The 27,500-nt window shown below is 40.1% G+C and overlaps 4 protein-coding genes and 1 pseudogene across 5 annotated transcripts in view; 3 read left to right on the top strand and 2 right to left on the bottom strand.

The window, feature by feature from the left end:
* LOC111334865 (uncharacterized) overlaps nucleotides 1-1,095 on the bottom strand; it is a 2,088-nt gene extending 993 nt beyond the window's left edge. The window contains exons 1-2 of the mRNA XM_022940682.2: nucleotides 571-1,095; nucleotides 1-471 (exon numbers count right to left, since the gene is read on the bottom strand). The exon at nucleotides 1-471 is cut by the window's left edge and continues 993 nt beyond it. Of these exons, the coding sequence (XP_022796417.2) occupies nucleotides 1-471; nucleotides 571-628 (529 nt within the window). The 5' untranslated portion in view covers nucleotides 629-1,095. The remainder of the gene's footprint in view (nucleotides 472-570) is intronic.
* Nucleotides 1,096-1,681: 586 nt separating this feature from the next.
* On the top strand, nucleotides 1,682-6,191 carry LOC148740157 (uncharacterized). The gene is made up of 4 exons (XM_088751082.1): nucleotides 1,682-2,059; nucleotides 4,409-4,471; nucleotides 4,658-4,957; nucleotides 5,790-6,191. Exons 1-4 carry the CDS (start codon nucleotides 1,910-1,912, stop codon nucleotides 5,928-5,930), a joined length of 654 nt encoding a protein of 217 aa, XP_088607208.1. The 5' UTR covers nucleotides 1,682-1,909; the 3' UTR covers nucleotides 5,931-6,191.
* Nucleotides 6,192-8,218: 2,027 nt separating this feature from the next.
* Nucleotides 8,219-9,357, bottom strand: LOC148740158 (uncharacterized; annotated as a pseudogene).
* Nucleotides 9,358-9,451: 94 nt separating this feature from the next.
* Nucleotides 9,452-13,955, top strand: LOC111328675 (uncharacterized). The gene is made up of 4 exons (XM_022933152.2): nucleotides 9,452-9,670; nucleotides 10,815-10,877; nucleotides 11,098-11,403; nucleotides 12,135-13,955. Exons 1-4 carry the CDS (start codon nucleotides 9,521-9,523, stop codon nucleotides 12,207-12,209), a joined length of 594 nt encoding a protein of 197 aa, XP_022788887.2. The 5' UTR covers nucleotides 9,452-9,520; the 3' UTR covers nucleotides 12,210-13,955.
* A 4,572-nt stretch (nucleotides 13,956-18,527) lies between these two features.
* Nucleotides 18,528-27,500, top strand: part of LOC111328613 (uncharacterized) — an 18,417-nt gene continuing 9,444 nt past the window's right edge. Inside the window, exons 1-4 of one of the 2 annotated variants that reach the window (XM_088748339.1) lie at nucleotides 18,528-19,112; nucleotides 20,555-20,617; nucleotides 26,438-26,500; nucleotides 27,164-27,466. In XM_088748339.1, coding sequence (XP_088604465.1) covers nucleotides 18,957-19,112; nucleotides 20,555-20,617; nucleotides 26,438-26,500; nucleotides 27,164-27,466 — 585 coding nt within the window. In that variant the 5' untranslated portion in view covers nucleotides 18,528-18,956. Of the gene's footprint in view, nucleotides 19,113-20,554; nucleotides 20,618-24,528; nucleotides 25,184-26,437; nucleotides 26,501-27,163; nucleotides 27,467-27,500 lie in introns of those variants that run through there. The other variant, XM_022933085.2, reaches the window with a different exon arrangement.

Consider the following 27,500-nt stretch of genomic DNA (forward strand, 5'->3'; position numbering starts at 1 on the left):
TGCAGGCTGAGCCAACACAATGATTAGCAGTAAAACCCCTCTTTGACCAAGTGCAATCAAAGGTGACAGGGATATCAACAAGAGAACTGTTATCATTTCTTGAGGTTCCTTCATCTATTGCGACTTGTTTTGCTTCAATCGCATTGGCTTTAAGCTGCTCCTTGGTGACTTTGTCGTGTGCAGCATGAAGAATTTCCTCATGGTTATACCAAGTGTCTATGGAAATGCTGAATGGCATGTTTAGGATTTCACATAGCTTAGCCACCCCTTCTCTACCAATTCCCATCTCAAAAGCAGCGCAAACTACTCGTCTATTGATATCTTTACCCTGGATGGTTCTCGGGGTCTCTTGATCACCATCATGCTCTCCTGTAGCCATAAATTCCTCCATGCCACACTCATGGCACTTAGCAAACAAAGAGCTGCTGATACCAAATCTCTCAATGCTTCTCTCAATGAGCTTAACATTGCCTAAAATAAAATAATTATATGTAAGACACTATAGCATAGCCACAGACAAACATAATGTGCTCCCAAATAAAGAAAAATTAAAAATATCATATAACACACCTGAAGCACATGGTCCACGCGAGTGAATCCCACGAACAAACTTCAACAAACTGTCCATAGAAACAAGCTGATAGCCTTTTTACTTTTTCCTCAAAATCAAAACTCTCGTGACCAGATGATTCTTGTTCTTGGGCACCTAGTTTCCGCGAAGAAGCTGGAGTTTTGGGCGGAGGAATTCTTTCACTTACAACATCCTCTTCGCCAACAAACGCGACAGCAACGGTTGCAGTCTGATCACGCGTTTTTGCCTTCAAAACAGTTTGTTTTTGAACTCCCCTGAGGCCTTTTTTCTTCCTTTGCTTATTCTTGTGAATAGTCGACTGTTTTGAACCATATTTAGGCACTATAACAATGATATTTTGGGTGTATACGAAATATAAACAATGGCGACGCGAAGCGATTTCATGAAGCAGCACGAGTTGACTCTTTGAACTGAGTAGCCAGGCTCTAGTCGGAAAATTTAGACCCAGGGACGTGGATCTAGGACTTCTGGATCCCACAGACTCAATTCAGCAGATTTTTTGTTTTTCCATTGTAAATTTAGCAGAAATTCTGATTGGTTTCTCTTACATTGCCATGGTAACGGAAACGCAAAATAATAGACACTTTTCTTTATGTGGATTTTTTTTGACAAAAGCGTTCTTTGTTGGGTAAAAGAATATTATATCCTAAAAATAGATAAACTTAAGTGACCTTAAGAGGCATAAAAAAAAATTTTACATTTCTTTTGGGAATTTTTGGATTTTTTGACCAGAATGCCCCCTTAAAACTCATTCATTTCAACTCCATAGCAAAATAAAATAGAATAAGGCTACTTATTGCGTGTATTTTTCAATTTCTAACACTGATTCTGCGCAAAACAAGGTTTGGTGAGACTTCCCTCCTCCCTTCCCCACCCCCCCCCCCCCCACAGCCCCTTCCCGAATGAAAAACCTTAAATTAAAACCATAACCGCTTGGATGACCCTCATGAAAATCCTTCTCCTGACTAACATGTATGTATCCCCGTCAAGCAGAAGGCCTTTTATAATCGCTAATATCAACCAATTTCACCTTAAAATTGACAGTTCAAAAAGCCGTCACGTATTAAGAAAAAAAGGGAGGGAAGACTTACAAATCATACTTGTTGAAGTTTATTCACACGAGCGATTGTTTCTGGATGACTCTTTGTCAGCTCGCTGTTACGGTAGTTAAATTATCACATTTATCCAGAAACCAGATTGGCCCTGACAAGCGAACAAATTGCAATGAGTCTGGGAACGAGTAACTGTGTTCCATCTGTTTCAAAAGTTATCTTATAAATATCTTAGATTAAAGGCCGCGGAAATATTCCACTCGAAATGGCGTTTAGCCGGCGAGAATTGAAAATCATTTCGATTATTCAACTAGCAATGGCAGTTATCTTTTTTGCATTCGGCATCGTGGACCATTTTGAAGTACGCTACGTTTTCCTCAGCTTTTTGTTCATGCCATGTTGGATCGCAGCTCTCGTAAGTACACTTGAAGAAGTAGAACTGCCTATTGTACATATCCCAGCCTAGCTCTACAGCCGTTCTCGATTTCGACTTTTCATATGACCCAACCACCGTTTACGAATCATAGATTTCGTGTATTTATCTTAGTTTGGATTGATCCCTTAGTTTCGCGGCAATAATAATATTGTTTTCGGTCAGAAAACACCATACCTAGTTGGCATTATTGGTCAGCTCATAAGCCAAATATCGAGCGCTATTCTCAAACTAAGTTTCTCGACGAATGACAGCTGTGAGGGTTGAGTGATATTTGGTCACAGTGGTCGTATTATTGAAACGAATAGAAGCACTAGCGAAAAACTGTTCCACGTCTTCGCCATGAACCTCGAATATCTTCTATTTTAACGGTCGAAAGCACAAGCTTTGGCAATAAAACACAAGTCGTGATACCGTACATCGTTGGTCGATTAATATTGTTCTTAGTCTACACTTCAAATGGGCAGTTTAGGTCGTATTCCTTTCTGGTAGGAAAATTTCGTTTTAAGAACTTGACTTCTGCTAGGTTATAAAACACCTTGCTAAACGATTGGCATAATTTTGCAGCTGTTTTCAAACACCTTATCGGTTTCATTGCGTCCTCTGCGAAAACAAAAACGTGAAATGACCAAACTTTGCGTTGTCTATAGAACGTGAACGTCGACGGCTATTGTTTTACACTCATTTCTATTTCTAATTTTAACGCTGACAGTTCCATATTCAGTTTCGAGATAGTTCCAGAATGAGAAACAAAGTAAATGACTTTAGAGTATCGTGGGACTCTAGATAAAATATAAGTTTATTTTTTTAACTGAAGTTGTCCACGGCGACGGCGACGCCATTTCTCAAACTCCCTAATTAGTTTTTCACAACGCGGGCAAGCCGTTTGAAATCAAGTCATCATACTGCCGTATCACGCCGAAACTAAGTTATAATCCCGTTCTTACACTCCTGTATTCTTATGCTCTCAGTAGGAGAGCAGCATTTTAAGCTAGGCTGAGTTGCAACAATCCCTATTAAGAAAGCCGTGACGTAACTCTGATGTGCCGAATCCAATGCATAGATTATTGCAGTGTTTTCTGATGCAACGCTTATGATTGGCTTCGAATTGAGTGGCGTGACCAGCCATGGAGGAGACAGAGTCAGCTTTATTTACCCACAGTGAACCTCCTTTAGCAATTGTAAATATATACATTAACACTTAAGTCTACCCAATACCATGTTTTACTTCTACCTGGCTATTCTCTCAGTATTTCTCAAGAAACACAAAGAAAGGCCGTTTCTTTAATGAAACTGGATCTTAAATATTCTAATTAGTTTGAAGTTTATTATTAATTCATAAATACATGGCAGTTCGACAACTAAATCGATCAAAATCATTAACTATTTTCTCTTAATTAAAAGAATAAAAAGGCAAACAGGACGCTAAAAATGTTATCGCAAGACGAAATTCGAAACCTCTAACCCATATAGGGCAAAAAAAGATAATAATTAACAACTATTCACCGAGGTGGAGGTGGTTAGTGGTGGATATTTACCGGACCGCGAAGCGGCGAGGTAAATATCCACCGCTAACCACCGACACTGAAGTGAATAGTTTTTTTAGTATAAAAGGTCACGCACACTTTGATAAATAAGTAGATTCGTGTGGTGCAGGTAAGAACTTGTTTGTCATTTACAATTGTGTTTAAAAGTGTCTCACATATTCCGTCATGGTGGATTGCCAATTTCTTCAAATTCATAATAACAAGAGCCTCATTATTGCTAACACCGAGGCAGATAATGGACATTGCTCTCCGAGTCTGTATACATTCCAACTCTTGCACTGAATATTTAGCCAAACTGAAATGAAAGGCCGGAACTGCATAGTCCATTATTGATCTAATACAACTAGAGTAGAAGAGCCCTAAAATCAGTGCGATTGGGCTTAGCTCTCTTAAGTTGCACCAAAAAAATATAGTCTCTTAGATACCTTCTTAAGAATTTCATTGAATTGAATATTCTAGGTCAAATCACTGGAAATGTTGATACCCAAATTGGATCTTAAATTTTCTGGGATATAATTATATGACGTTTTGTACATCAAAATAGATTTACTGATCACACGTTCATGATTCAGGTTCTTCATCCCAACCATTTCACCTGATTTCAAAGTCTAGGTAAAGAGTATGAGGAACATCCACGGCAACAATATTCCCAAGGGTTTTAAAGCTTGCTTTCACCTGTACGAACAAGCTTGTAATGGCTTTGTGAAGGTGAACTTTGCAAACTATACTTTGTGCTGTTTGACATGATTTCTAAAACTTACAATTTTATTGCTTGCTCGGACAGGTATTGCCAGCAGGCATTATGGGATTGATTGTGGCGAACAGGACCAGACGCTCCTCGACTCTGGTGAGAATGATTACCGACTGGAATTTTATAAGATTCAGGCAATGCGAAGAGAAAATAACGTCTTACATTTGCGTGACATTCAACAGTTATTGACTAACTTAAAGGTTAATGTCCAGCACTTCAACTGGTAAGATATATTTGAAGCTTAGAAAATAATTCCCATCTCCTCCGATTTCATGATTTCAGATAAACTGGCTCAGTACAATTAGTATTGCCTCTGTTGTGGTTTGTGCAGTGGTACTTGAAAGCTATTCATGGGCTCTGAGATTCTTATTGCAAGACAAATATTATGATTCTCGTCCAAGAAACGGTGAAGGTTCTCCTCACTTTTGGACTAAGGACGCAAAAATCAAGTTTGAAGACCAAGAAAATACCATGATAGCCATACATGCCTTGATTATCATATTTGCCATCGCTGAGATCATTCTCGCCGTGGCGATGGCTCGGATCAGTGATGGTGGGCGTCAGTCACCGCAGGAGAATCAGGTATGTTGCGTTACTTGGGAAAAAAAATCATTTATCGAATATGGCATTGAAGTCTAGAAAGGCATGCGGAAATCCTATCTCATTTCTTCTTTTTTGCGTCCTTACTCCTTCTCCTCTTCGTTACATTTTTCTTTTGCACGACTTCTTTCCCGTTCCTTCGTCTTACCTTTTCTCCCTTTCTCATTTTCTCCATCCCTTCTTTCCTCCCCTCCCGTCCCTTCCTCAGTCCCTTTCGCTTTGCATTCCTAACTCACCTTTTTCCTCTCTTTTCTCTCCTCCCTTCCATCTCCCTCCGTTCCTCCCTCCCTTTTGTCCTCCTTCCATAGCTCCATGTAGACCCTCCTTACTTCCTGTCTCGCTCCGTTCCTTTCAACCTCCACCTCTTTTCGTCTTCCCTCCATTCCCGCAGTTTTTCTTCTCACGTTTCTCCTTTTGTTCTTCCTTTTCTTTCTTGTTCCCTTTAATTCTTCCTCCCCTTTCCTTCCTTTGTTTCTTTCTCCTTCTCTCCCTCTGTCTTTCCTCCTTTCCATTTCTCCTCCTATTCTTCCCTCCCTTTCTTTCAGCCTCAATTTTTCTCTTTTTCCCTTCCTTGTTCATCCTTTAGTTTCTTCTTATTGTTCTCTTCCATTTCTCCCTTTTTTGCTTCCTTTTTCTCCCTCCATACCCTCATTTCTTTCTTTGCTCCTCACGTTCATTCCTCTTTTCACTCTTGTCCTTTCACCCCTCTCTCCTCCTGCATTCTTTTCTCCTTTCCTCCAATCCAATTTCCCTCCCCTTCTCCCTCCTGCCCCTTTTCCTTCTTTTTCTCATTAATCAACGGGGTTTTTTTTAGCCATACGATGAATGCCATCAAGAGCGAAACGGACAAGTACCGATTCTAATACAGCCTTTTCCACCACAAGCTATGATGGCCATTCCGATAACTGGAGCCAGCCAGAGCAGTGGTGGCATCCAGCAGCCACCACGCATGTAGTTACGGAAAGTTTGTCTGTTTCTTCAGTGGCCTTGTAAAGTCGCTTTTAAAAATGTTATATTAAGTACTTAAACGCTAACCCAAGCGATTGACCGACGATAAAGCTGCGATCTAAAAGTAACAAGTAGCACAACGTAACGTAACGGAAAGCAACTGTAACGTAACGAAAATAAATGATATCCTAACAGGGCGTCAGAAACCACCATGTAGTAGACACCCAAAATAGAGAACAAATATAATAAAAGGAGTCTATATCATACATTTCTGTTGTCTTATCGTAATTAACTTAGAATTTATTTTGACTTTAAAAGTTCTCGGTGTATCACAGGTGCGAAGTTCTTTTCGAGGGCCGTTTCATTCCTTTCTAGCCGCGTATTGAAATGGAGATAAGCCCACAGCAGTTTTGGTTCTCGTGAGATGAAGTTCTCTCCTGTCTTTCAGGGCCCTAACATCACAGCGCATCCTTGCGACTCATTAAAACATTTTTGTTTGTTTTTATTTTTATTATTGTTGTTGTTTTTTGTCATTATCATTATCATTACCTTATTTCCTTGTGTAACTCAAACGTGCGCGTGTTCCAGCCGATGATCTTGTTGCCTACTACTGCGCATGTATTAGATCCTCCCTTGACTACGCTTGCCCTGTGTTCCATTATGCTCTACCTCAGTACTTACAGTCAGAGTTAGAAAGAGTTCAGAAAGGAGCTCTGGCGTGTATTTTTCCTAGAATGCCGTAAGTGGAAGCGTTAGAGCGCGTCTGTTTGACTTCTATCAGAGAATAACACGATTTTACAAAGTCTTCATTTAGATCAATCAGCGAGAATCAGAATAGTAAACTACATTACTTAATTCCTGAAGCCCATAGCCCTCGTTATAATTTAAAGCACCAAAGAACGTACAATGTACCAACAGCCAAGAAAAAGCGTTTTGCTAATTCGTTTTTCGTGAAGGTTGTGGCTGTAACCAACCCAAGTTGAGATGTAATAGAACTTTTAATAGAACTTTAAGTCATCATATTTTATATTTGTATAGTAGTAGCTTGTAAAAAATTGCGCAGCTCAGTATTTTACTGCGATGTTATTTTAATAAACAAGTCTACCTACCACTATTTCTATAATTACTTTGATACATACATACATACATACATACATACATACATACATACATAGGTTAATTAACCACTCCCCATAGGGGCTTTTCAGGGCCAACAACCACCCATCCTACCCAGGGGAGGACATCAATCACACAGTAATCTCGTGCGTGGGAAATTAATGTCTCCTACCCCTAACCCTACAGGAGATGGGGCCTACGGTTTATTCTTTCTTATCCGAGAAGACTAGAATATCTATCCATTTCTTGATATTATAGAAAGATAGTAAATTCTCCTCACTTATTTTATGACCATGAGTATTGGTCCGGCCGGGGCTCGAACCTTCGACCTCCCGCACAACACAATTCGGCGCTTTGACCAATTGAGCTAACCGGTTGATCATTTTTTTATTAATTCGTTATCATAAAGTTTTTTAATTTTCTACCTTCTCCTCTGTCAAAAATATCCATGTTATTGTCTTCCCACTCCGACCTCCCTTGTTAATTGCCCGCGAAGTCAGCTGCTTCTGTGACGCGGAGCACGCAAGTTCTAAGGGCAACTGACGTCATCAAGCGTATAAATCATAGTCCATGTAACTGTTGGGCAGCAAGGACGACTCAGTGAACAACGTGAACAGTCTTTATTTCTAAACTCAAGCACGAGTTGCATGGATTTTGAGTAGCATCTCCTCTTGCATGGACTGTGATATCATCACCTGTGCACCTTTGTAAATAAGGCCATTGTCAGTTGTTAGTTCATCCCGGTAGGTCCAGTATGATCGAAGAGGGTGCGGTACCTGTTTTCTGTCATTCGGCCAGCTTTGAGCGATTGTGGTCATTAACTTGGAGAGGTGTTCATCTTTTTTGGTCTCATCGCGTAGGCGATATTCGGTGGTTTCTGTGAGGCGTGGGTTGTGTGTGTCAGATTTCTCTGTGATTGCAGTCCTGAACACTTCAAAATCTGTGACCCTGGCATGAACTGGGGTCGGCAGTGCGGCTCTGGAAAGGGTGTTTGCTAGGTAGAGTGAGGTGCCTTTCTTGTATTTGATATTGAAGCGGTTTCTCTGCAGTCTCATCAGCATTTTCTTTAGTCGCGCTGGGGCTTTGTGCAGGGCCGTTTTGCAAATGGTCTCAAGGGGCTGGTGGTCCGTATGGACTTCTATGTCAGATTTGCTCTAGAGCCAGTGGTCTGTATGGACACTATGTATTTTTCGTTTCCAGGGAGTAGCACTGTTCCTGGTAGTCATCCGTGTAATATGTCACAGGGTGCTGATCATTTGCCGTCTGCAGCAGATGTATGTTTTGTTCTCGAGGGAATCTTGGTTGGGAGCGGCGGCGAGGTGTTAATCAGTGTGGCCTCGACCCCTACCTTGGGCTTGCCATCGGCTGGTTCTTCGTTGTTGTTCTTGTTGCAGGGAGCGTGTCTCAGGGCATACTCTAGGGAAGTGGTCGTTAATTCCACTTTGTGCAGGTTTTGCTATTTGCAAGGCATGCTTTCCAGGGATGAGGTCCGCGTCGATCTCCACACCAAAAGTAGGTTCCGGGCTCCCGCTTTAGTTTCATTTGTTCATGGCTTGTCCAATTTACTTGTTCCTCAATTCCTTTTGAGGCGTCTGCGATTAGTTTGTTGGCTTTTTGAGCCGACTCAAGGGCTTTGGCTTCGGCTACGACGTCTTGCATAGTCTTAGGTGCTCCATCAGGTTTTAAGTGTGTTTTGAGTAGCTCAGCTCGCATTGTGCTATCGTGTAGGCCAAAAACGAATTTGTCGAGGCACATTTCGTCGGTCATGGCATTGTACGAGCATAAGCTTCCCGCGTGTCTGACCTTGACCTCCCATTCTTGAAGAGATTCGTGTAGACTTTGCTGAGTGTTTCAGAATTTAAATCTGTCTGCAAGGAGGGAGCTTCCGATAGATCCCGTGTAATGAGGTCGTAGTTTGTCCATCCAGATCCATGGTTTTTTCCGATCATCATCTGCTATCTGGGGTTCAATCGTGTAGCGGATCACTTGCAAGGCTTCGTCCAGCATTGCCGATCGAAGTGCCGATATATACTTCCAGCAATGGTTTCTTGTAGTAATTCGCTCCTTCTGTCTCGGGGTTTTTCGCCAATGCAAGTTTCTGTAGTCGGCTTGGATACAGTAGTCGTGGAATCTGAGTTCAAAGTTCTTACAGTTTTCCCGCTGAGTTTCAATTCGGGTCGACTGAGGCTTGCCGCCATCGTTGTTTTACTAGTTCGCCGCTATCGTTTGCTTTGGATGAGCGTGTAATTTCCACAGATCTTTCTCTTTCCGATTTATCTGGTCGATCCCACTCATGACACCATGTTGGGCAGCAAGGACGACTCAGTGAACAACGTTAACAGTCTTTATTTCTAAACTCGAGCACGTGATGCCCGTAGCCCGTGCGTAGTTTCCCTCAGAGAGGGCCTAAGTACGGGTGACGGGCCAACATCACGACCTTTTCCATTCTCTCTTTGAGTTTACCAAGGAATACAGCACGAAATGGCGTTTTACAGACGAGACCTTAAAATTATCTCGATCGCTCAGCTTGTAATGGCAGGTATCCTCTTCGTGCTCGGAATGGTAGACCATTTTGAAGTACGCTACATGTATGCCAGTCTCATATTGATGCCAGTTTGGATAAGCCTTCTTGTAAGTACATTATATTTCTCCACAGGGTTCAGTTACAAATTTTAAAATACAGTTTTTATTTGCAATTTCCCAATGATGGTTTAGGTCTTGGAAAACATGCTAAGACCTTGATATCACTGCCGTAAAGAAGTCTAGTATATGCGTGATATGGTGTTCTGATTTCGTTACTTTGGGACTTACTTTAAGCTTAACTGAAATGTTTTCCAAATCCGCCATACTGCAAATGTGGAGAATGTATTGCGTAGAATCACATAGCACTGAATAGTCTGAAACTATAAGTATTCATTAGCGTTTCCACAGCAAATATCTCGTCTGTAATTCTCCCGAGAAAGATGTAACTACGTTTTCGTGCAATACAAGTTATAATATAATGACATTGAAGATTTCAAGTACAGATTTCGTCCATTAAGCGCATCGAACGTCTGTGGCCTGACAACATTCAACTACGGTTTCGTTGTTGAAATAAATTTGTTGTTTTTGTATGTTGAGCGACTGAAGTGGTTCGAAGATCGAGAAATATTTCGAAATACTTCGATTAACAATCATCGCATCATTCTAAAATGACTCAGTTTAGCTCTAGAGTCAAAATAAATATTACACAAGATGCTCTATAGCGGCGAAAGTCGATTAGAAATTCGAATTATTACAGTGCCACAAGGAGACAATTGGATGTTTCGACTTCGTATTTCTCTTTAAGAACATCCTCAGCTCTTTTAGACCGAAGTTTTGTTACAAAAATTTTCGGCGATAAGGGTATTTTTAGATTCAATGCAAGACATTCTCAGGAACTCAGTAAAAAATTTAGCCCCTACGGCTTTCGTGGATTAATTACATACAGCATAAACAAAAGTCACACTAGTTATAAGCAAACCTCGTTCCCAGGGTCTCTCATCTTCTCGCCTCCTTGGGGGTGGAAGATGAGAGACCCTGGGAAAGAGGTTGGCTACAGGCCTCCACAAAATATGTACTTCAGTATGTATGCCCTTCAGCGACCAGCAGGCTAAAATGCGAAGAAAAAAAAAATTAAGAGAAATTGTATGAATCTCAAAACGAAATTCAACTGACATCATCACCGGTATAAAACTGATACATTTCATAATTAATGATTAAGAAGTTGAATGTTCTTGTGACTTTAATTTTTTAGGTCGTACTCGTCGGCATCATGGGATTGGTTTTGGTGAAGAGGTCCAGTCCTTCCTCTGCTTTGGTGAGAATTAATAACACGATAAACTCTTAAACTTGCCTTGTTTGTTTTTGTTTTCGCCTTTCTATAATTCTTTGCTTGTTCCCACTAAGTATGTCAATGAAAGAGTATTATGATGGTTGACCGAGTGTTTCGCACTTCTAATTCTTACGATTAAATCACGCATTCGCGCACAATTTATACGCAATGAAGACTTAGCTTTCCTTGTCATTCATTATTGCAGACAAGTGGCCTAATCTCTGTGAGCATGACAAGTGCTGCTCTAGCAGTACTTACCATTTTTACCTATGCGATGGCACTCAATGACATATTGTTCTACAAATATTATGAGGCCGAAACTGAAAAAAGCTCTGACAATACCTTTCCATGGTTTGCTGGTAAAAACTCGGAAATCCAGTTCCAAAAAGAGGAAAAAACCATGATAGCTGTACATGTCTTGATTATCATGTGTTCCATCCTCGAAGTCATACTTGCCATGGCAAGTGTCCGAACCGGCAAGGCACTGGCTAAGGAGCCAAAGGAAACCCAGGTTTGTGAAGTTACTTGATATGCAGCTAACAAAATTGAGATGAAAAAGATGAAAGAACTTATGATTCCAAAGCACTACAGTCCAAACCTTCTGTTGTTGGTTCTCGTCCTTGCTCCGAGGGTTTTCTCCGGGACTTCCGGTTTTCCTCCCTCCGCAAAAACAAACATTCCAAATTCCGATTCCATCTGGAAACAGTGGACAAGAAGAGCTACCCAATGGAATGTCCATTGCTAAATTATTTATTATTATTTATTTTTATTATTATTATTAAGTTTCTTGTTATGTTTTCATATTAAAAGAGGATATAGGGGTACATAACGTTCTCTTAATGCAAACAAAGTCATCTTGTTTTTGGCAGGATTTTCACATTACATTTTCTTTTTTCATATAGCAAATACCAAACTATTTAACTCAGAATTCCATTACCGTGAGAGAATTTTAGAGATCGGTCGTTCTTTGTCGTCTTGGGCGTTCGGGGGATTTTGGTTGTGTCGCAATAAAATTTACCTAGTATCTTTACGTCCCTCCCCTCCCCCCTCCCCCCCTCTTAATGGCGGTCAGTTTTCTCAATTACCCCTTCAAACCTTGTTAGCGTCGACTGAATCCCCCCTCCGTCCTCCCTAAAAACCATATGATCCCCAAAAAGCCTCCGACCAACGCCCCCTCCCCCAAGGGGATGAATGATGACTGTTTCCTCACGTAAAATGCTTTTCGTAATATTTTGTAAACAGGCAAGCGTTGGATATCGCCAAGTGGCAGAGGAAGATGTCCCCTTGTTGTTCTCCTCAGATCAAGAGACAGACTAGTTGATATCAGCTCCATACACTGCTAGATAGAGGACGACCTAATAACATGATGACGTAACGTAGCTAAACGCTTTTTAAACGACATGGAAGCAAATTGATTGTTATAACCACAAAACATGAATGTTACTAGTAGTAATTTGAGTCATTCCGTTTCCAAGATTTTGGAAAAATATCTGAAGATCAAAATGTAGTTCGTAGCTTGAAGAAAGCGTAAAAGATAACTAACGAATAATTCCCAACGAATGTAGAATAATCGTTAGCAACTTTCAACTTTAACGCCCCACCCTCCTTCCCAATCCACCTCCGTCGTTTCAAGTCTTTCTATCACCACTTGGTGTAGAATCATGGTCATATACACCCTAAAGTCAGCATGCATATTCTCCATACTGTTCTCTTTAGATTTCCAATGGTATCGACAAAGAGAATTTTTTTTACAATCAAGAGCCTTTTTCGTTCGCGATCATTTTCTTCATTCTCGTTACCTAACTGTTTGATTCAGGGGTTATGCTGTCAAGAAAAAAATTGGATAGGAAAGAACCGCGTTTACGTGAAACGGCAAACGTAAGCTTGGCCTTTCACGTTTCACTTATTTTATAAAATAACGTGAACATATTACTGCTTTAGCTTCTCGTGTGCTCACGTCACGGTGCATCTGAAAGTGCCCTTATATGACTTGCGGGAAATAGTTATGGTGTACTTTTTTTAGCAATTAACCTCTACTCTGTGAGAGAAAAAGTGAAGAAAATCTTACGTACACGGCAAACGCGAAATAGGTTACTTTCAAGTAGACACGGGAAAGCACAACCAGCAAACGTGAACAAAATGGTGGGAAAAGCGTGGTCACGTAGTCACTCTTGCCGCTCACGTTTCACGTAAACGCGGTGCTAAAAGATCGCACTGAAATTATCGCCGACCGGAAACCGAGGCCTTGAGTTTACCGTTTGCCGTTACCAGTTTTCCTCCTAGGCTTATAAAGAATCGTGTTAAGTGTCCCTGTCTGAGAAAGTGTTCCAGGAGCCAAAAGTGGTGGTCAACCAATTTGGCTGAAACTTGGCACAAACGTTCAGTGTGATAAGATATATCAAAAGCCACTTTGGCTCACTTCTCTGACTGTTCTGGAGTTTCAGGGGGGGGTGCCATTAGTGGCCTATGGTGCACCAAAAATTCATCCTCCTAAGTGGCATTTTCAAAGTGCTATAAAACTCCATTGGTAAATTGTGCTGCCAAATGAATTTGACCATGGACTCTACTATAGTGGAGCTTTTACTTCATAAATGTAACTTTGTTTTCAAGCGATTAGACCGAGAGGGGCCTGGGGCCAAAGGTCAAATTCGAGGTCAAAATCACTAGCCAAAATTGCCATTTTTCAAAAAACCATAACATTCCCCTGCCTTCTTGCATAACTTTCATACCAAATCCAGTATGTACTTTAGTGACCCTTTTATCAAAATCAGTTGAGCAAAATTTGGCCTATTAAGGTTTGTTAAGTTTTTGGCGCAAACTCTCCATGCCTCTCTAAGGCCAAGCAAAATGGAATTTTGAGCATAATTCATGCTATGAACGGACCAAAGTCTTGACACAAAGCCTTTATTTTGTATTTGGTGAGTGAAAATGAAACATTTAAGCCAAATCAATGTCATTACCTAGAAATATCTCGACTCGTAGCTTATGATTACTCTAAGGCCTCGATCTTATTAGCACTGCCAACACCTAGTGGTTTAGCAAAATAAAGGTAATTTTTTTGTATGTTTGTGAGGCCATATATCCATACATATTGTACTCCAAGCGCGCAAAATCTCCATATTTTGCCAGGCCGTTTTTTAAACTGAAAATAAGGTGACCTTAACCCAGCCGGCCTTAACCATTAAGCTCAGAATAAAACGATCGTTAAAAGATGATCTACGCCTGACCTTTGAATAGATTGAAAAGCTCTCGCAAATACCCATCACTTATAGCGCGGAGCATGACCATAAGCTAACGTATCACAGTGAGCACCGTCCAGGTGACTTGTGATCCATCAGAGATCTTGTGTACTTTAGAACTGAATAAATGGAACCGTCCAACAAAGAGGGAATCCACAGTCAGAAGAGCTGGATGACAAAAAATTATTGTTGCTGTTTAAATGAAATATTTCACACGAGACATGGGATGCTGCCAATAGGGTCCGCCATTTTGGACGTGAGAGTATTAAGACTGGATTGAGTTTCCATTCCTCTCACTATTCAAGTGAAAATGTTTGTGTCCTTATCAAGTATTGAAAGTATAGCAATAAGAAGTTTCAGGATAATTTTACGATGGCACTTTATTCCTTTTGAGGGGTGAATGATCAATGCGGTGTTGCATCATGGGCTCCGCTGCGCGAAACAGGAATGACTCCTTTGTTGTCTTAAGATAATGACAAGACTACTTGAGTAAAAAACACAAGTACAAGGGTTCAGATGAGTCCGGAGCGAGAGGAAGATCGGGTGATGCCATAGCTACAAGTACAAGTAATTCAAAATATACGAAAGGGCTCATACACGCGCATAAACTGTAGCAAATGGCTTTTTTAGTGCCACTCTCGCTAAGAACGGTCCTCTCAACTTCCCGTCAAAAAAAAATTCTCCTTAGTTTTTTTCCTATGAAAAGGGTTTAGGAAACACGTTTCAAAATAGTTTGATGGTTTTCCAATTTTCTTTTGTATGAACATTTCAACTTTCGCGAACTCTCTGCCAAGGGAAGATTAACTAAAAACTCAGTCAACTACAGTCATTGTGCGAGTTTTTTCAACGTTGAAATTATAGGTAGTGCTAATCGTAAGGCATTGTATTATGAATCTTTTCTACGGTAAGCAAATTCCTGTGATTACCGCAAGCGATGGTCAACAGACCCGCGTTACTCAAACCTCAGTGAAGGTTGCGTGACTCCTGGACATGGTCCAGTCCTCTCACTCTCACGTCCAATATGGTGGGTCAGTCGATACAATAACAATCGCATCTCGCGGTATGGCATGGCATGTTTCATATGAACTGCAACACAAAATATTTGTTATCCAGCTCCTAACTATGGATTTCTTATTTACTGCCGGATGATTTAATTTATTCAGCTCTAACGTACTAGGGAAATCGGATGGATCTCAAGTCACTTGGACGCTACTCACTACAACCTGTACGTACCATCCTGCTCTGTTACTGATGCCATCGTGCGTATTTACAAGAGCTAGCGAGGCTATCGAAAGTTTAACCATAGATCTTCTGTTAAAGGTCGTTTTCGTTAAGCTCACTTCAGACTGCATCAAAAAATGGGCCTGACAAACTATAGAGACTTTGCATGCTTTTGCGGAGTATAGTATGTATGGAGAAACGACCTGAAAAATATAAATCAAAGGAAATTTAAGCATCTTTAACAAATATTGTCATATCTAGGTCATAACATCATCATTTGTGTTCTTTGATGGGTACTAGGTTTTCAAAGAAAAAAATTACCTTTATTTTGCTAAACCGCTGGGTGTTTGTAGAGCCAATCAGAGGCCTTCTTAGAGTAATTATAAGCTATGAGTCGAGGTATTTCTAGATAATGACATTGATTTGGCTTTAATGTTTCATTTTCACTCACCAAATACAAAATAAAGGCTTTATGTCAAGACTTTGGCCTGTATATAGCTTGGATTATGCTCAAAATTACTTTTTGCTTGGCCTTAGAGGGGCATGGAGAGTTTGTGCCAAAAACTTAACAAACCTTAATAAGCCAAATTTTTCTCAACTGATTTTGATAAATGGGTCACTAAAGTGCGTATTGGATTTCATATGAAAGTTATGCAAGAAGGCAGGGGAATGTTATGGTTTTTTGAAAAATGGCAATTTTGGCTAGTGATTTTGACCTCGAATTTGACCTAACTTTAGCCCCAGGCCCCTCTCTGTCTTATCTCTAGAAAACAAAGTTACATTTATGAAGTAAAAGCTCCACTATAGTAGAGTCCATGGTCAAATTCATTTGGCAGCACAATTTACCAATAGCACTTTGAAAATGCCACTTAGGAGGATGAATTTTTGGTGCTCCATAGGCCACTAATGGGATCCCCCCTGAAACTCCAGAACAAACTGTCAGAGAAGTGAACCAAGGTACCTTTTGAAATATCTTATCACACTCAACTTTTGTGCCAAGTTTCAGCCAAATCGGTGACCTCCACTTTTGGCTCCTGGAACACTTTTCCAGACAGGGACACGTAAGTACTGGCCGCGATATTGTACTTGAAGGTTGCGCGGTTGCTAGTTATTGTTCAAACCTCGTAAGAACAAAACTGTTCGCTTGTTAATATCAAAATTTATGGGAAACGCAAGGTAAAAAGTTGTTTCTGTATATCAGTGACAGACATACGTAGGATGACATGACATTTATACAAACAAACGTTGGGGCGAATGACTCATGCGAAAACCAACTTCTAGCCATCAATTTATTCCAGCAAACGTGAGGCGAATGTCTGGTCACATGACCCATAGAAGTTTAAGGGGAGGGTATGGAGTCAAAATCAAGCATACGGAGCGTCGTGTTGATGAAGTTAATATAAATTCGTCAGCAAATTTGACCAATATTCCGGCCACGGTTGCTTGAAGGGTAGATGACGCTTTCCACTTGATAAACCTCTATCCGTTGGAAAGTGCAGTACGTTTTGTGAAAACTTAAACCGCTATTCAACTATAATTAACTATTCAACGACGTATCATCATATGACTTCTCAAGTTAATTTTACAATCACTGATCATCTCTCAGGCAGACAAGTCTGAAAACTTTCATTTTTATTGCCCAATTTCCTTGACCACACAATGCTTACACAATATATGTATTGGATCCCGTGTCGCGTTCAGACAAATCAGACCAGAAAAATATTTCATGGATTATAACCTATCGATTAATACCAAAGTATTAATACTCACCATATCGTTAAATGTTTTCACGAAGGCTTTCCTTATGAACGACTCGAAGCTGATCAGACGCCCATCCAACTGAAAGGGCAGCCGACTTTAGTTGTAGCCCAACCAGTGGTGGCTATTCTGGGATCATCCGATCCATTTTTACTCACTGTGAATCAGCAAATACCACGGACGCTCCAATAAGCCCCAGAGGAAGGGAGGGGAGAAAGGGGAGGAGTTAATCGAGTTCTAGGGCTTTTTCAGCCGGGAGGCTTATCAGCGAGAAGAAAGGAGAGAGGAGACTTGGTTAAGTATGATTCCCTTCCCTCACTCTTAAATGAGTTAAAAAACAACAACGACAACCATAGCAAAACAAAATAAGAAAAGAAACTTCTCTATAGCCAAAAAGAATAGAATAAAGTTGGACCTAGTTTAGTAAAATTCCCTCCACATTTATTCAGTTGAGTTAGAAACAAGTTATAAAAAAAGATTCTATGAGAGTGAAGATTGCTCTGGGAGCTTATATGAGCGTCAAAAGAATGACTTGCTTTGTTTTCTTTTCTAGTGACCCTGTAATCGTCACTAAAACAACTCCATAGCAAAATAAAATCTAATAAAGCTACTTAATGTGTGTATTAACTTTTCTAACACTAATTCTGAACAAGATAAGGTTTGATAACACTTTCCCCCTCCACCCTCCACCACTTCCCCCACTTCTTTCCTCCCCCCCCTTCCCCCCCCCCCCCACTTCTCTCCCCTCAGCCCTTCCGGAATGAACAACCCGATATTAGAGAGATTCAGACCCGCGTTTACGTGAAAATCCTAGTCCTGACTCACATGTACCCCCGTTCGGCAGAGGGCCTTTTTAGACCTCTTATTCACTAATCTCAACCTTAGTTAACCTTAAATTGATGGCTCAAAAAGCTGTCACTTATCACGAAAAAGAGAGAGGACTGAGGTCTTACACATTTTTACATTTTCCTTCATAAGTGCGAGGGAGTGTTTCTGGATGACTATTTGCCAGCTCGCTGTTGGTAATTAAATGATGATCACATTCATCCAGAAACCAGACAGGAAATGTTTGTGTTACCTAGCCATTATAAGCGAAGAAAGTGGGACAAGCCTGGAGAGAGATATTGTGTTCCTTTGGTTTCGAAAAGAATAAAGTAGCCTAAACGTTGCGGAAAGATTCATCAGGCTAGACATGGCGTTCAGCCGGCGAGAATTGAAAAGCATTTCGATTATTCAACTGGTAATGGCAGTTAAATTTTTCGCACACGACATCGTGGATAATTTTGCAGTACGCAATGTATATCTCAGCTCTTTGTTCATGCAAATCCCCTATCCCAAGAGACCCTTTCGAGAACCGTTCTTTCGTGGAGCGGATAGAGATCAATATTTTGCATAACGTCTTGCATGAAAATGCTTTTCTGATAAACAGATCGATCGTGAGCAGTACAAGAAAAATGCATTTATAGCCCGTTAACGTTCAAGATCTTCAAAAAATTTTCACTTTCCATCAAAATCATACGCGAAGTTATCGATAACGAATTTCTCATCAAAAATAAACTGACATTCGAAACGATCCAATTTTCCGATTAAATAGGTTTTTTCCATTTTGGTCACTTGACACGCCGCATATGGTTTGGTTTAAACCATTTAAAGAGAATATCGATCAAACAAACTTGACAAACTTTGATATGCCCTCTGGGGTGGAGGAACCGAAGTTAAGAAAATGAAGTCAAGATTTCCTTAGTAACAGACTCATACTTAAGTTCCACCCACCTTAATTCCTACGGAATTTCGGTCTGTTTGGTCTCAAAAGACATTTCAACTTCTCGGAAATATTCAACTTAACATGGCGTTCAGCCGGCGAGAACTGAAAACAATTTCGATTATTCAGCTGGTTATGGCAGCTGTCTTTATTTCACTCGATTTGGTGGGGAGAACTTGGGCAGAAAATAAATACCGAGACGTCAGCCGTTTGTTTATGTCCTGTTGGATCGCAGCTCTTGTAAGTACACAAGACATTTAACTCCAGGTATTTGAAATAAAGGAGCTCGAGATCTAACATACAGATGTAAAGTTCCTGTTGGTTGGAACCGTCCATTCGTTTTAGTTATCTGATCACTTAAACGGAATTCCCCACAACCCTAACGGCTGCATTTCGTCAGGGAATGAAGTTTGAAAATGGGGCTCAATATTTAGCTTACGAGCCGACGAATAATGCTACTAGGTATGGTGTCTATAGACCAACTCTAAATATCATTACCATGGTCTCGAAACGGAAAAAGTGATTCGTAGAAGGGCTTAAACGTCGCGGTTCATTTAGACATGGCGTTCAGCCGGCAAGAATCGAAGATCATTTCGATTTTTCAACTGGTAATGGTAGCTATTATTTTTTTGCCCTCGGTATCGTAGACCATTTTGAGGTACGTTTGGTGTACCTCAGCTTCTAATCATGTCATGCCACGTTTGATCACAGCTCTTGTAATTCAGTCCTCAAGACATCTGAATGTAGGTGTTTTATCATCTCTGCTAATATTTTAAACAGAAAATATAAAAGATATTTGTTTGGTGCTTCTATTCGTTTCAGTAATCCGACCACTGAGACAACAATTTCATCGGAGAATGTAGTTTGATAATAGCACTCCATATTTATCCTATAAGCTAATGAAATATTGCTATTACGTACGGAACGATTAGAAATCTTATCATGGCCTCGAGGTGAGAAAAGCAAACGAAATTCGTGGTTTTTTAAACGGTGGTTGGGGCATATGAGAAGTCAAAATCGAGCCTGCCGGCTGAACTATGCTGGAATTATGTATATGGCTGCAGAGGAGTTCATTCCGAAACTGCTAGGACGTGGTCTGATGCATAACAGATTGTTTCTTTTCAAATGAGTGGTTTTTATCGAATTTCGGACGAGAAGGGATTTTTGCTATGTAACGCAATACACTACACAAAACAACGGGCCTTTTGTCATGCTGTAAACACCGCTATAATTATGCAGCGAATCCAATTATGGGTTGTTATCCTCGCCAGGAGAGAGCCGGGTATTTGTTAAGTCTGTTTCGGCTGCGTTGCAAAACTGCGGCGTATTTTTGATGTGCCGAACTCAATGCATAAACTCAGTATTGTTGTGTATTCATGATTGGCTTAAAATGTAGTGGGCGAGACCAGTTTGCAAGAGGCCCAGGTTAGGTACCGCTTATTATACATCGCGGGGGGAGGGGTGGGAGGGTCCCGATAGAATTTCTTTACCTCACCATGAGACTATAACATTCCTATGATCCCCCTCATTGGCTATGAATTGGCAGTCCATTTTCCGTCTAAAAGGCCCCCTTAGAACTCTCAGTTGGTGGGCGACGATCGATCCCCCTCCGGTCACTCGGAACGCATTTTCGGTCATTTGACATGATTTATAAAACTTAAATTTACTTATTAATCGAATAGGTTTTGCCGGCGGGAATTATGGGATTGATTCTGACGAACAGGTCCAGACCCTCCTCGATTCTGGTAAGAACGATTACGAACTAAAATTGTTTGAGATTACTTATGCAAAGAAAAAATAAAATTTTTTACTTCAGCATGACATTTAAGAATTAATCACTGACGACGAGGTAAATATATCCAATACTTATACCTACTACTTGGCTTGGGAAGCAGGGATGGCGTAGTACTGAGAGCACTCGCCTCCCACCAATGTGGCCCGTGTTCGATTCCCGGACCTGATGCCATAAGTGGGTTAAGTTTGTGTTGGTTCTCTTCTCTGCTTCGAGGGTTTTTCTCCGGGTTCTCCGGTTTTTCTCCCTCACCAAAAACCAACATTGTAAGCTGTGCTCCAAGATCACACATGGACCGTATAGCGGCTGCCAGAGGCGCCATTGTGAGCTTTCGGTTCGACCTTGTTGAGCTGCGTCGTTGCTGTACTTTGCGACGGCGATTAGCAGTGAAAATTATTATTATTATTATTATTATTATTATTATTATTGTTATTATAAGATATATTTTAAGCTCATGATTGAGCTGATGTGCTTTTCCTCTGAATTCATGATTTCAGCTAAATTGCCTCTATTCAATTAGTATCGCCTCTGTCGTAGTTTGTGCATTAATTGATGCTTGAAAATTACTCATGGGCTTTAAACGTGTCTTTACACCAAGATTCCACCACGAAAGGCATAAATGCCTTGATTGTCGTATTTTCCATCCCTGAGATCATTCTTGCCGTGTCGATTGCTCGGAACAGTTTTGCTGGCTGACAGTCGCCGCAGGAAAATCAGGTCTATTGCACTGCTCAGGATAGATATTAATAATCGAATAGGGCACACAGGTTTAGGAAGGCGTGCAGTATGAAAATAATGAAAAAAAATCAATATCTTAACTTTGCACTGTTTCTGCAGAAAACCAGAATGTCCTCTTTCTTCCGTCCTCCTTCCATCCCCTCCTTATTTATTGCACAACTTCCATCTACTTCGTTCGTCTCAGCCCACTTTACTGCGCCTCCTAACCCCCTCCATCCCTTCATCTGCCCCCTTTACGTTCTCTTCTTGTCTTCCTCCATTCCTTTTCCACTTTTCTTCTCCCCCATACCCTCCTCTCCTTTTCTTTCTCCCTACATCATCCAGTCTCCATTCCTTTCAACCTTCCTATCTGTTCTTATCCCTTCTTGCTTCGATACCTCTCTCCTTTCATTTGTCCCTCCTTAAAAAAAAATTAAGTACAATAACTAATCTTCATTGAGGATACCAGGTTCATAAAAATTGGCTTACAAGAGGGTCCTCCTAAAAAGGATTAAGTGTTATAACTATGAAAGACGCTATTAAAAGAAGGCGTATACGAGTGCTCAAAAAGATCATTTATGGATTATTGAGCAATTACTTCACTATGCTCTGTTATGCGGCACTGTCCTTGATCAAATTCGTGCAACATTCTCCACAGCGGTTTAATTTGTTTCTTAGAGAGCGATACATCTTCCAATGCCTTTTGCTGTTACTTCCTTTAGCTCTTTTTCAAATGGATGTGGTGATATTTCACAACGGTAAAGATAACTGGGAGTTATTCAAGGCGTAGACGTGACATTGGATTGTGCGTGTCTCAATTGGTGCGGAGTCTCAGCAATATCCAAAAATCGATTTCTTCAAACTTCCACCTTTACTCGTCTTTCTTCCTTTTCTCCATTCCTCAATTTTTTGTATTACCATATTTCTCCCTAAATTCCTCCCTCCTTTTCTTCCTCCCATCCCTCTTTCATTCATTCCTCCTTCCCTTCGTTTCTTCCTCCTCTCCAATTCTTCCCCCATACTCCCTCCGTTTCTATCTCCTTCCATTCCTCCAAATTTTCTCCCTACCTTTCTTTCACCCTCTATTTCTTTTGTTATTTCCTCTCTTTCTCTTCTCCTTTCATTTCTTCATCTTCTACTCTCTTTTTTCTTTCTTCCTTTCAATTTCCCTTCCCTCTTCTCTCTCCTCCTTTTCATTCTATTCTTCTTTCTTTTCCAACCTCCCCTGTCTTTCCCCCCTTCCTTCAATCCATTTCCTCCTCTCCTTTTCCCTCCTTCCCCTACTCTTTCTTTTTCTCCAACTCAGCTTGGTGTTTTTATTTCTCTCCAACTGTAGGCTTTTCCAATATAACCTATGGAGGCCATTCCAACCTCTGGAGCCACCATACAAATGATGTCATCCAGCAGCCTCAGTGCATATAGTTCAATCTGAATGTTTGTTTGTTTCTTCAGTGGCCTTCTGAAGTCACTTTTAAAAATATCATATTTAGCAATATAACACTTCTCTGAGTGACGACAACAACGGAGCTGATACCTCGTAGTACTGGCTTACGTAACGTAACGAAACGTAATGTAACGTAACGCAAATGAATTATATCATAACAGGGTTACAGAAAGCACTATGTTGTAGACATGATGTAGCAAATAACATGTTACCGAGGGAAAAAGGGAAACTGTACCAATAATTTTCATTGTTTAGATATTGTTCAGGTGATTATGTACTAGTTGTCAGGCGTTATCTTTCACCCTCAGCCCGGCTGTTTTTTTTTTTTTTTTTTTTTTTTGTTATAACTTTAGCCGTGACTTTGTCTTTTCTTTTTTTCTTTTTTTTCCATATCTGACAGGCACTTACCATTAGTAAGAACCACCCCGCAGAACGAAACATGGTCCGCATAGAACCGCCCGCCCAGGGCAGTCAGTTTTTTAATTGCACCTATCAATTTTGTTTTCACACTTATAATAATACTAACAATCATCATCATCATTATCATATTGTAGTTATTGTTATTATTGTAATAACAATAAGTTCTTCAGGAGGGTCGTTCCATTCCTTTCAGCCGTGTATTGAAATGTGGATTGGCCCATAGCAGTTTGGTTCTCGAGAGATGAAGTTTTCTTCTAGGGCTCTTCCATCACAGCGATCAGATCTGTTTCGTTCGAAATATCCTTGCAGCTCATTGAAACTTTTTTTCAGAATCATTATAGTTATTATTATTAAAAACTGGATCATTGGATAATGCAATTCAAGACTTTTTATCGGCTTAGCCATTATGGTATATGAGCCAATATACCATAATCTACAAATATGGTAAGCGTACGCGTCAGCTTAAAATCAAAAGGAAGCTAAAAAATCCGGTTTCTTCTTACAAAATAATAATTTCTTGAGGGCGTTTTTAATAAAACAATTATTCCACTCGCACTTTTTGGATGAGATGATATATAGCCAACTCGGCGCTACGCGCCTCGTTGGCTATTTATCATCTCATATCTACGGTGGCCCAGAAGGCTCAACGCAAACAAAAAATATACTGCAGCAAATAAAAAATATTCTGCAGCAAATAAAAAAATATGCTGCAGCAAATAAAAAAATCAAAACGCAAAGAAAAAAAGTACCGCAGCAAATAAAAAAATGCACCGCAAACAAAAAATACTGTAGCAAATAAAATATGCAACGCAAACAAAAAAAAAAAAAACGCAAACAAAAAAAATCGGAACGCAACGTCAAGGAAGACTGGGTAATAGTTCTTAGTTTCCCGCCAACACTCGTTTCATCCTTTGCTTGTTCGCCTTTCCGAAACCATGTTCTGCAGCGAACTTATGACAGTACCATGCTGCTCCTTTAAAAAATCAATAATAACTCTATTTTCATACCCATGATGAAAGTAATCTTCTATAATCCTACGCAGATCGCTTTCGTCCATAACCAAAAACGAGTTCCAGTTCATGCTGTTTTGGCGGGAAACTCCGAACTATTACCCAGTCTTCCTTGGCGTTGCGTTCCAACTTTTTTGTTTGCGTTTTTTTTTTTTTTTGTTTGCGTTGCATATTTTATTTGCTGCAGTATTTTTTGTTTACGTTGCATTTTTTTATTTGCTGCGGTCCTTTTTTTCTTTGCGTTTTGATTTTTTTATTTGCTGCAGTATATTTTTCTTTGCTGCAGTATATTTTTTATTTACTGCAGTATATTTTCTATTTGCTACAGTATATTTTTTATTTGCTGCAGTATATTTTTTGTTTGCGTTGAGCCTTCTGGGCCACCGTACATATCCAACGCGCGCTCTACATCTACATCTACATTTATTAGTCTTGCAAAGGGGGGCCCATCACGCAAGACATAAAATAACAGTAATGATAACAAAATGAGACAAAATAATTCGTGGAATAATTGTTAATTACCTCTTTTAATGTAATTGCTGATTATTTTCCTTACTTTGTTATCATAAAGTTTGTTGTTGTTATTTAAGTTTTTATTTTTTATCTTCTCTGCTGTCCGAGATATCCATGTTATTGTCTTTCCCCCCTTGTTACCTGTCCACAAAATCAGCTTGTTATGGTGACTGGGGGCACGCTGACGTCATCAAGCATATAAACTATAGTCATGTCACGATCTTGTCGATTGGTTTTTTGAGTTAACCAAGGAATCCAACACAAAATGGCGTCTTACAGAAGAGACCTAAAAATCTTATCGATCGCTCAGCTTGTAATGGCGGGTATCCTCTTCATACTCGGAATGGTAGACTATTTTGAGGTTCGCTACATGTATGCCAGTTTCATATTGATGCCAGTTTGGATTAGCCTTCTTGTAAGTACACTTTGCTTATCCACAGGATGCAGTCACAAGTTGTAAATCATTGTCTACTTTTGCATTTCTTGCTGAGGTTAGCTGAGGGTCTAGGTCAGGAAGAACACGTTAAGATATTGAATCTCACTGTTCTGAATAAGTCTAGCATCTGCTCATACAGTGTTCTGATTTCGTTATTTTGGGGCGGGATTTAGTTTAAGCTTAAACTGAAATGACTGTTTAAATCCTTCATACTGCAAATGTGGAGAACGTTTTACGTAGAGTCACATATCACCGGATAGTCTGAAACCATAAGAATTCATTGGCGTTCCACTTGCAAATGTCTCGTCTGTAATTCTCCCAAGAAGAATTTAACTACGTTCAATAGATTAGAAAGTAGTGACATTGGAGATGTGGGACACAAATTTCGCCTTTCAAGCGTATCGATCGTCTGTGACCTGACAAAGTTCAACTGCGGTTTCGTTGTTTCGATAAATTATGCTGTTTGTATAGGTTGAGCGACCGAAGTAGTGCGAAGATCGAGAATTATATCGCGGTACTTCCATAAACAATCCTCGCATCATTCCAAGTTATTTTAAGTTTTGCCATAGAATCAAATTAAACATTGCGCAGGATGCTTTATAGTTGCGGAAGTCGATTAGAAATTCTTATGATAACATTGCCAGACAGAGAGAAATCGATGGTTTGACTTCGAATTTCTTTTTAACGAACATTTTCAGCTTTTTTAGACAGAGGTTTTATTAAAAAATTCCGGTGATAAGGGTATTTTTGGTTTAATTGCAAGGCATTTTCTGAAGCGCAAACGAAATTTAACACCTGCGGTTCTCCTTGAATTAATCATGATATCGCCTAAACAAGTCACATAATGTTTACCACCAGTATGTATGACATCTCTCAACCAAATTAAACGTACGAAAAGCTAACATTTTTCGGAAATTCCTTTCCTTCCTCAATAAACTGAAGACATGTGAATATATTTACAATGAATCTACTGACATCTTCGTCTGTGTCTCTAATTCTTTCTCACTTCTAAATTTATTTAAATTTCTTGATCCACTTTAACTTGTATCACCAATTTACAATCGTGCAGTCGAAATGCGTTCGATCATTGTGCTCTTGTCGATGTTCCTTCGATGTCCTTCGGTGACCTGGAACCTGAAATATGAAGAAACCACACTGACTTCATTGTCGGTATAATACGTGTAAATTAATAATTAATGATCGAGAGATTAAATATTCTTCTAATTTTGTTAGGTCGTACCCGTGGGCATCATGGGATTGGTTTTGGTGGAGAAATCCAGTCCTTCCTCTGCTATGGTGAGAATTAGTGATAGCGTGATACTTTTAAACTTGTCTTTTTTATTTGGTTTGGTTTTTTTTTTTACCTAACCGCCTCCCAGTTAGCTCAATTGGTTAGAGCGCCGGACTGTTGCGCGGGAGGTCGAAGGTTCAAGCCCCGGCCGGGCCAACACTCAAGGTCTTAAAATAACTGAGGAGAATGTGCTACCTTTCTATAACATCAAAAAATGGTTAGACATTCTAGTCTTCTCGGATAAGGACGAATAAACCGTAGGTCTCCCGCATCTATTAATTAGTTCATTTGGTTAGGCAGGGAACGTTAAAGGACCCACTTCACGAGATTACTGTGATGTGGTCTGGCCTGTTTACTGGGAATTGGGGGGAGGGGGCATCTATCAGATTCTCCTTTATTGATTGTAAACTGTTACTAGCAGTCCGGTAAAGTCCCCCGCACAGTCTTGTAAAACAACTCGCAAGTCAGCATTAATTTTTGCAAGTAGTTGTTCTGTTATCACTATCACTTATCTATAATTATTTGCTTCTTCCTGACAATGCCAGTGGAAGACTATCATGGTGGTTGACCGAGTGCTTCGCACTGATAAGTTCTTCACGTTTAAAATACGCACGTGCACAAAATTTACGTAATGAAGACTTAGCCTCCCTGGTCATTCATTATTGCAGATAAACATCCTAAGTTCAGTGAGCATCACATGTGCGGCTGTGGCAGTACTAACCATTTATACCTATGCAACGACACTGAACTACATATTGTCCTACAAATATTGGGAGGCACAACGTGATAATGGTGATTCTGAAAATCCATGGTTTGCTAATAAAAAGGCAGAAATCGACTTCCGAAAAGAGGAAAAAACCATGATAGCTGTACATGCCTTGATTATCATGTGTTCCATCCTCCAAGTTATACTTGCCATGGCAAGTGTCCGAACTGGTGAGGCACTGGCTAAGGAGCCGCATGAAACCCAGGTTTGCGAAGTTTCTCCATATGCAGCCATAAATA

This window comes from Stylophora pistillata, chromosome 2 (genome assembly GCF_964205215.1).
Source record: "Stylophora pistillata chromosome 2, jaStyPist1.2, whole genome shotgun sequence".
Classification (NCBI taxonomy): domain Eukaryota; kingdom Metazoa; phylum Cnidaria; class Anthozoa; order Scleractinia; family Pocilloporidae; genus Stylophora; species Stylophora pistillata.

What these genes read in the sequence shown, in the direction of transcription:
- LOC111328675 (XM_022933152.2), top strand. Translation starts at nt 9,521, where the DNA reads ATGGCGTTTTACAGACGAGACCTTAAAATTATCTCGATCGCTCAGCTT. An exon ending in CAGTTTGGATAAGCCTTCTT is followed by an intron (nt 9,671 to 10,814) that starts GTAAGTACATTA and finishes TTAATTTTTTAG; the next exon opens with GTCGTACTCGTCGGCATCAT. An exon ending in AGGAGCCAAAGGAAACCCAG is followed by an intron (nt 11,404 to 12,134) that starts GTTTGTGAAGTT and finishes TTTTGTAAACAG; the next exon opens with GCAAGCGTTGGATATCGCCA.
- LOC148740157 (XM_088751082.1), top strand. Translation starts at nt 1,910, where the DNA reads ATGGCGTTTAGCCGGCGAGAATTGAAAATCATTTCGATTATTCAACTA. An exon ending in CCAGACGCTCCTCGACTCTG is followed by an intron (nt 4,472 to 4,657) that starts GTGAGAATGATT and finishes TCATGATTTCAG; the next exon opens with ATAAACTGGCTCAGTACAAT. An exon ending in AGTCACCGCAGGAGAATCAG is followed by an intron (nt 4,958 to 5,789) that starts GTATGTTGCGTT and finishes GGTTTTTTTTAG; the next exon opens with CCATACGATGAATGCCATCA.